General features: G+C 41.6%; 1 protein-coding gene across 1 annotated transcript; it reads right to left on the bottom strand.

Moving 5' to 3' along the window:
• Nucleotides 1–7,345: 7,345 nt before the first annotated feature.
• Nucleotides 7,346–9,288, bottom strand: LOC117727710 (bifunctional protein GlmU-like). Its single transcript, XM_034528138.1, has 3 exons — nucleotides 9,232–9,288; nucleotides 8,164–8,355; nucleotides 7,346–7,591 (listed from the first exon to the last, which is right to left on the bottom strand). Exons 1-3 carry the CDS (start codon nucleotides 9,232–9,234, stop codon nucleotides 7,346–7,348), a joined length of 441 nt encoding a protein of 146 aa, XP_034384029.1. The 5' UTR covers nucleotides 9,235–9,288.
• Nucleotides 9,289–9,625: the final 337 nt, after the last annotated feature.

The raw sequence follows: 9,625 nt of genomic DNA on the forward strand, positions 1-9,625 counted from the left end.
AAGGTGTACCTTATAAAGTATTATACATGTTCAAGGTGTACCTTATAAAGTATTATACATGTTCAAGGTGTACCTTATAAAGTATTATACATGTTCAAGGTGTACCTTATAAAGTATCATACATGTTCAAGGTGTACCTTAATAAAGTATCATACATGTTCAAGGTGTACCTTATAAAGTATTATACATGTTCAAGGTGTACCTTATAAAGTATTATACATGTTCAAGGTGTACTTATAAAGTATCATACATGTTCAAGGTGTACCTTATAAAGTATTATACATGTTCAAGGTGTACCTTATAAAGTATTATACATGTTCAAGGTGTACCTTATAAAGTATCATACATGTTCAAGGTGTACCTTATAAAGTATTATACATGTTCAAGGTGTACCTTATAAAGTATTATACATGTTCAAGGTGTACCTTATAAAGTATTATACATGTTCAAGGTGTACCTTATAAAGTATCATACATGTTCAAGGTGTACCTTATAAAGTATTATACATGTTCAAGGTGTACTTATAAAGTATCATACATGTTCAAGGTGTACCTTATAAAGTATTATACATGTTCAAGGTGTACCTTATAAAGTATTATACATGTTCAAGGTGTACTTATAAAGTATCATACATGTTCAAGGTGTACCTTATAAAGTATCATACATGTTCAAGGTGTACCTTATAAAGTATCATACATGTTCAAGGTGTACCTTATAAAGTATTATACATGTTCAAGGTGTACTTATAAAGTATTATACATGTTCAAGGTGTACTTATAAAGTATCATACATGTTCAAGGTGTACCTTATAAAGTATCATACATGTTCAAGGTGTACCTTATAAAGTATCATACATGTTCAAGGTGTACCTTATAAAGTATCATACATGTTCAAGGTGTACCTTATAAAGTATCATACATGTTCAAGGTGTACTTATAAAGTATTATACATGTTCAAGGTGTACCTTATAAAGTATCATACATGTTCAAGGTGTACCTTATAAAGTATCATACATGTTCAAGGTGTACCTTATAAAGTATTATACATGTTCAAGGTGTACTTATAGAGTATCATACATGTTCAAGGTGTACCTTATAAAGTATTATACATGTTCAAGGTGTACCTTATAAAGTATCATACATGTTCAAGGTGTACTTATAAAGTATCATACATGTTCAAGGTGTACCTTATAAAGTATCATACATGTTCAAGGTGTACCTTATAAAGTATTATACATGTTCAAGGTGTACCTTATAAAGTATTATACATGTTCAAGGTGTACCTTATAAAGTATCATACATGTTCAAGGTGTACTTATAAAGTATCATACATGTTCAAGGTGTACCTTATAAAGTATCATACATGTTCAAGGTGTACTTATAGAGTATCATACATGTTCAAGGTGTACCTTATAAAGTATCATACATGTTCAAGGTGTACCTTATAAAGTATCATACATGTTCAAGGTGTACTTATAGAGTATCATACATGTTCAAGGTGTACCTTATAAAGTATCATACATGTTCAAGGTGTACCTTATAAAGTATCATACATGTTCAAGGTGTACTTATAGAGTATCATACATGTTCAAGGTGTACCTTATAAAGTATTATACATGTTCAAGGTGTACTTATAGAGTATCATACATGTTCAAGGTGTACCTTATAAAGTATCATACATGTTCAAGGTGTACTTATAGAGTATCATACATGTTCAAGGTGTCAGCAGAGTTTAAACATGATAATAAAATAATAATAATAATAATAATGATACAATGTTATCATATTACATTATCATAAAAAGAAGGAATAACAAATCAATTAGATTACAATTAAATAAAAGTACAAACAAGAAAAATAAAGGTACAACTCAGCAGAGATTAAACATGATAATACAATAATAATAATATTAATATACAATATTATTACATTACATTATTATTATTTTAAAAAATAAATAATTAAACTACAACTAAATAAAAAATATTTAAGTATACAAACTAGAATCAAACCCAAATCAAAACACACAGTGAGTAAATAAAAAGGCAGAAGTTGAGTCCCTGAGGTGAGCTTCTCCCTGCAGGGCGTCGCCCTCCTTCAACACCTGAGCAGCAGGTGGTCCTCCTCTCAGGTGAGGAGGGAGACGCCCCCTGGTGGAAGGAGGAGTTAAACATTAATGTCGTCCTCCTGTTGCTCCGGGAGGCCTCTGGTCTCATGCTGCCCCCTGGTGGTGAACAGCTGGGGCAGCAGCGGAGGGCCCCCTGGGGGTCAGAGAGGGGTCAATGGCCCTGTGTGACCTTCAATGGCCCTATGTGACCTTCATAGGTAAATGACACCATCAGAGAGTTTTAGTTATTATTATTAATGAATTATTATTAATGCAAATAAAATGTGAAACATTGGAACTATTTTGATGTGCTTTCTGACCCACGAGGTGCTTTTCTTTTATCAGTTGAACATACCTGATGATTTATGATGATGATGATGATGATGATGGTGATGATGGTGATGATGATGGTGATGATGATCGTGATGATGATGATGATGGTGATGATGGTGATGATGATGGTGATGATGATCGTGATGATGATCGTGATGATGATGATGATGGTGGTGATGATGATGATGATGGTGGTGATGATGATGATGGTGATGGTGATGATGGTGGTGATGATGATGGTGATGATGATGGTGATGATGGTGATGGTGATGATGGTGGTGATGATGGTGATGATGATGATCGTGATGATGATGGTGATGATGATGATGGTGATGATGATGATCGTGATGATGATGGTGATGATGATGATGATGATGGTGATGATTATGATGATGGTGATGATGATGATGGTGATGATGATGGTGATGATGATGGTGATGATGATGATGATGATGATGATGGTGATGATTATGATGATGGTGATGATGATGATGGTGATGATGATGATGATGATGATCGTGATGATGATGGTGATGATGATGGTGATGATGGTGATGATGATGATGATGATGATGATGATGATGGTGATGATGGTGATGATGATGATGATGGTGATGGTGATGATGATGATGATGATGATGATGGTGATGATGGTGATGATGATGATGATGATGATCGTGATGATGATGGTGATTATGGTGATGATGATGATGATGATGGTGATGATGGTGATGATGATGGTGATGATGATGATGGTGATGATGATGATGATGATGATGATGGTGGTGATGATGATGATGATGATGATGATGATGGTGATGATGGTGATGATGATGATGATGATGATGATGATGATGATGATGATGATGATGATGATGATGATGATGGTGATGATGGTGGTGATGGTGTATATATATATATCCGTTTATCTCTATATCTATATCTATATCTATCCGTATATCTATATAAATGTCTTCTGTATTTGTGTCACGGTTCCATCTCTGAAGAGAAACTTTCTCAACTCATTATCGTTGGATTTGAGCGAACGCCGTTTGGTATTCAGCGTTTAAAATGAAATCAAAAAGGATTTGATGGAGTTGTCTTCACGCTGCGCGTCGGAGCCGCGGGAGCTCGTCCCTCACAAATGACCCGGGCTGGTGTCTCACGGCTCATTACAAGAGATGCAAGGGCACGGACAAGGAAGGAGGGAAGAGGAAAGGGAGGGAGGGAGGGAGGGAGGGAGGGAGGAGGAGGAGTCGCTAATGAGGAAGAGAGCGGATACCAAAACGGAGGAATCACAAGCTTCATCAGCTCCTCGGGGAGACTCTGAGAGGAGCTTCACCTGAGCAGGAAGTCACCTGGAAGGGCGGCGGGTGACCAGGGCTGTGACTCCCACATCCGTCAAGGGTTCAAGGGTCATTCATCCTCATTACGCAACACCAGGACGCACAAAGAAGTGCAGTTCGTGACAAACAAAATGAAAACAGGACGTAAAAACAGGAAGGTGAACAGTTCTCTGTGGCTCGACACATTAAAAACACCTTGTGCCTCCACCCTGACACCGGGATGTGAACACCGGTCTCTGGAGACCATCTCAACGGAGCACGACTGGAGACTCGACTGACTCGCGTCCGTTTCCACGGTGACCGTGAGCTCTACAACTATATTGAATCTTTTCCTTCACGTAGAGAATGATTCGAGCCACAGAATGAACTCAAACCGCAGACATGTCGACCACAAATGGAGAAACGACCTTCCAGCGTTCTGATATCATCTCATATTGAGATTCTCGGCTCGGTTGCCATCGCGGCATCGAGCTGCTCGCGGAGCAGAGATCAAAGCCGACTCTCTGTCCGGCGAGGGCCTCGCGGTGACACCTAATTGGCGCCTCGCGGCGGGACGCCGCGCCGCCCCGGAACATGAATACACAACGACGAACACTAAGTTGTTATTCAGACGTTTCAGTGCAGCTCACATGTTCTTCTGTGGGAATGTAAAGAAGTGGAGAAGCACAGGAGAATGTTTAATCACCTCGGACACATGAAGCAGCCATTTAAAGATGGGGATCAAACGCCACATTTCAGACCCAGAACATCCGCTCTGGGCTGCATGCGCCGCCTTCCAATTTGTCAGCGGCGAGAACTGAGCCGCTTTAGTTGGATGCGTAGGAACCCGCCCGGCGGGGGGGCGCCGGTGGAGACCACCAACGCTCCGTCTGAGGCCACCATGCTGCTTCCACACAAAGCTTTGAGGCGGCTTTAATGTGGCGGCTCGTCCTCCTGCAGGCTGCTGGCTTCATTGCTTTAGAACATAGATAATAAATTAAACATTATTTTAAATATTTAGAATTTTTTATTTTTATTTCTTCCAGGCATATTATATACTGTATGCATTTATTTATTAATATTTAAATTCTTAAATGTAATATGCCCTGCTATTTTATTCTATTTTACTGTATTGTACATTTGTAAACATGTTTGCTGCTGATTCACGTAATTTCCCTCTGGGGATGAATAAAGTAAAATCTAATCTAATTATAATGAAATAATAAAAATAATAAAATCAATTTGCATAGACATTAAATTCTCATATATTCAGATATTCCATCAGCATTGAAGAAGCTTTATTCAGTTACTTTCTTTAAGGCGATTTCTATGATGCACAATGTGCATTTGTGGAAATTCAGAAGAAAATAGAAGTAAAAACAATAAGAAATACGTCTAACTATCGAATAAAAGGTTCTTGCATGTGCATGAGGTGGGAAAGCAACAGAAACAGACCTCAGATCTGTGTGGAGCGATGAGGAGACTGTAACCTTCCTCATATGAATACTCGAGTATTAATAACCGTTTTCCACCAGCATCACAGAAGATATTTATTATGTCGTTCTTTCTTTTAGTCTTTTAGACATTGTGTCACATTTTGATATTTTTAGAAACTCTTTCTCGTCACGTGGACCTGGACGTGGACCTGGACCTGGACGTGGACCTGGACCTGGACCTGGACCTGGACCTGGACCTGGACCTGGACCTGGACTTGGACCTGGACCTGGACGTGGACCTGGACGTGGACCTGGACTACATACGAGTTCTTGCACCCTGAATGTCAACAGCAGAACTCCATATTTAAAACTTACGTCGTCCATCTGTAATAAAGAACCAGGTCACGTGACTCAAGCAGGCCGCTGTTAGCGTCACATGTGGAAAACCAGGGGTTGGACCTCTTGATTTGTTCCGTAACTTTCCGAACATAAAGACTCCAAATATGAGATGATTCGCAGCATTTGCATTACCTCAACATGGCGGCGGCTGAGTCGGCGGCTCGCAGCCAACAGCGCTAACAGCGCTAACAGCGCTAACAGTGCTAATGGTGTTTACCTGATGGGGAAGCAGAAGCCATTGTTTTCTATGGTACGGCGATACTCAGATAGAAACTGGCAAAAAAAAGATAATTATAATAATAATAATAATAATATGGTAATACAAACCATTAAATTAAATTTAAGTCTCTGTAAAAAATCCACATCCGTTGCTGTAGTGAGTATTCAATATGTGTGATTGAGTCAGAATAAACAGTTTGATGATGATGATGATGATGACGATGATGAAGGAACATATCAGTCTGAGGACCAATCAAATTCCTCGATCTGGACTCCATCAAAAGGCTGTCACCCTCTCTCCCGCCTCACGGCTAACGGAGCTCCTTCCTTTCTTCGCGGCGTCTGTTTTAGCTAATCCTTATGAGGGGGGGTGGTGGTGGTGGTGGTGCGGAGGGGGGGAGGGTCTGGCTTTGTCCTGTCTCAACTAGGGGGCTCCGAGGCTCTGAAAGGCCAGTTTAACATCTATTAGCAGAAAGCCGAGACCCCTGCGGAGAAGCTCCCATTGGCTGCTGCTTCCCCCCTGAAGATGCTCCGACATGAGCTTCTCCTCCCGTTGCGCAACATCTCAGAGCTGCAGACCAGAACCCCCAAAAGAGGTCCGCGGAGGTTACGTTTGGTTATTGTCACTACAGATCTGAGCTGTAGTTTCTTCACACTTGACGAGGAACTACTAAATCTCTTTCAGGTCCTTTCGGGCTGCAGGCGAGTCACCGAGTCACAGAGTCCCCGAGTCACAGAGTCACAGAGTCCCCGAGTCAAAGAGTCCCAGAGTCCCAGAGTCACCGAGTCACCGAGTCCCCGAGTCACAGAGTCACCGAGTCACAGAGTCCCCGAGTCCCCGAGTCACCGAGTCCCCGAGTCACAGAGTCACCGAGTCACAGAGTCACCGAGTCACCGAGTCCTCGAGTCACCGAGTCACAGAGTCACCGAGTCACCGAGTCCCCGAGTCCCCGAGTCACCGAGTCACCGAGTCACCGAGTCACCGAGTCACCGAGTCACAGAGTCACCGAGTCACCGAGTCACTGAATCACAGAGTCAGAGTCCCCGAGTCAAAGAGTCCCCGAGTCCCAGAGTCACCGAGTCACCGAGTCCCCGAGTCACAGAGTCACCGAGTCACCGAGTCACCGAGTCACAGAGTCCCCGAGTCCCAGAGTCACCGAGTCACCGAGTCACAGAGTCACAGAGTCACAGAGTCACCGAGTCACCGAGTCCCCGAGTCACAGAGTCACCGAGTCACTGAGTCACTGAGTCACCGAGTCACCGAGTCACTGAGTCACCGAGTCACAGAGTCACCGAGTCACTGAGTCACCGAGTCATGGACGCTCGGGAGTCGAGTTGAGCCAGAGTTATTGATCAATTCTGCAGAAAACTCTGAGGAACTTCATTTATCTTTCAATAATCTTCTGGCTGAACGTTGCTCTCGGATAAAAGACTTTTATTTAAAAAAGTTGGAAACTAACATGTTCGGTCAGCTCTTTTATTTCTTACAACGGATACCTTTTACAAGATGACATATATACTTATATATCAACTGTCGGCCTTGTGCACCACCAGCTCGGGGAAGCCCGTCCGCCCGTCCGGCTCCCTGGTGAACTGCAGGTCCGCCGCCTCGCCGACGACCACCTCGGCCGTGGTGAACACCTCCAGGCCGCCGAGCGCGTGACCCCCGACCGTCCGGCCCTCGCCGTCCGACAGGCAGACGTGGAGGTGGGCGTCCCGGTTCAGGGTCCCGACCAAGGACACGATCTCGAACCGTCCGCTGAGGTGGATCACCTGAGGGGGAGGGGCGTGGTTTAACTTACCTTTATTTACATAGTTACAGAACGTTGTTCACAGTTATATCACTTTATATACAGCTACATAACTTTATTTATATAGTTATATAACTTTATTTAGTCAATTAACTTTATTTATACAGTCACATTCCTTTATTTATATGGTTACTTAACTTTGTTTACAGTTATATAACTTTATTTATACAATACAACTTTATTTATACAGTTACGTCACTTTATTTATAGTCCAATAACTTTAGTTACAGTCACAACTTTATTGACAGTTAAATTACTTTATTATTATTTTTATTAACAAAATTGTAAAATCAACATACAATGTATTTTATTTATAGCTACATAACTGTAATTACAGTCACATTATACTTTTTGTTGCAAATAATGTCATACTTTTACAAAACTTTAAATGTGAATACAGGACTTTCAATTAATTTCCTAATTTGTTAATGAATCATTCAAAAGACGGGAGGTATTTTAAAAACTGTACTTTCTTAAAATAAATATGTTGTAGTAACCACCACAGACTTTAACATGTGTAATCGGGGCAGGTACCTCATCGGTGTTCGAGGCCGTGGCGTTGGCCAGGCGGAGCGTTGCCTTGGTGACGCTGCCCACGCAGGTGATGATGAACGGGGCGCGGAGTCGCCGCTCGTCCACGAACGCCTGCAGAGACCCCAGCAGCTCCTGACCCGGGCCGAACCGGACCGCATGGACCCGCAGGGCCGACCCGCCTGCTGCTGAACTCTGGGAGAGAAAAAAAAAATAAAGATTGTTAAATTGTGCCATTTTTTAAATGTATTTATTTTATTTATATTCTTATCAATCACTCAATTCTTGAAAATTAACATGTTTTGGTATGTTTTTGTAAACATAAATTATACACAAATAAATACACGCATTGGGCATATAATATTTATTCTATATATATATATTCTCTTACTTGTATTGAAATATTTTTACAGTGTGGCATTACTCTAAACACAAATCAGTGTGTGTGGTCCATTCAGATCTTTAACAGGATCACTGTGTTTAACCAAACACAAGCGTGACCTCTGACCCCTGCAGGGCGGGGGGGGGGGGGGGGGGACTGAACATTAATGGAGCCCTCAGGGATCGTGGGAGGCGGAGCGAACACGACATCACTTTGCATTTATTTACTGGAACATGTTGACGAGTCAAAGTGTGAACTAACTTTAATAAATCTGCTTTTGATCCTTTAAAAGTTCCGTTAGATTCACGTTTTCATCCAGTTTTCACCCAAAATAAAGCAGCTTGAAATGGGAGTAAATTCACAAAAAGAGAATTATTGGGACGGATGTAATGAATTTCTTAAAAAATAAGAACTAACGCAGCAGTTTAAACCCTTATTGAATTAATCTCCAGGAACTCGTGACGCTTTGTTCTCGTTTCTTTCTTTTCTTCTTCTTCTTCATCTCTCGAAGCGTGGAGCTCCTCTTTGTGTTTCCTTAACTCCAGAAGAGAGGTCAGATGGAAAGGAGACCTTTTGGTTTTGACTTTCTAAACCTGCAGGTGCCTTGAAACCCGCGGAACAATAAGTGTTTATTTCTGTTTGTGTGCTTTGAATTCAGTCGGTTTTAACGTAATGAAGTGAAAACTCACCATTCTGCACGAGTCTGAGGCTCCTGAGGGACTAAAGTCTGAGCACACACACTTCAGTTAAACATTTACACACATTGAACTGAGCATGCGCAGTATGCCGTGAAGACTTCCTGAGGGGGGCCGTTTTTTGTATTCCTGGTCTTGTACTGCCACCTGCTGGAGCGTTTCAACTACAGAGACACACAACGAGTACAAAGAGACCAAAACAACCACAAAGAGACAACAATCAACTACAGAGACACACAACGAGTACCAAGAGACCAAAACAACCACGAAGAGACAACAATCAACTACAGAGACACACAACGAGTACAAAGAGACCAAAACAACCACAAAGAGACAACAATCAACTACAGAGACACACAACGAGTACAAAGAGACCAAAACAACCACA

Source organism: Cyclopterus lumpus, chromosome 24 (genome assembly GCF_009769545.1).
Source record: "Cyclopterus lumpus isolate fCycLum1 chromosome 24, fCycLum1.pri, whole genome shotgun sequence".
Taxonomy (NCBI): Eukaryota; Metazoa; Chordata; class Actinopteri; order Perciformes; family Cyclopteridae; genus Cyclopterus; species Cyclopterus lumpus.

What these genes read in the sequence shown, in the direction of transcription:
- LOC117727710 (XM_034528138.1), bottom strand. An exon ending in CGGCCTCGAACACCGATGAG is followed by an intron (nt 7,592 to 8,163) that starts GTACCTGCCCCG and finishes CCTCCCCCTCAG; the next exon opens with GTGATCCACCTCAGCGGACG.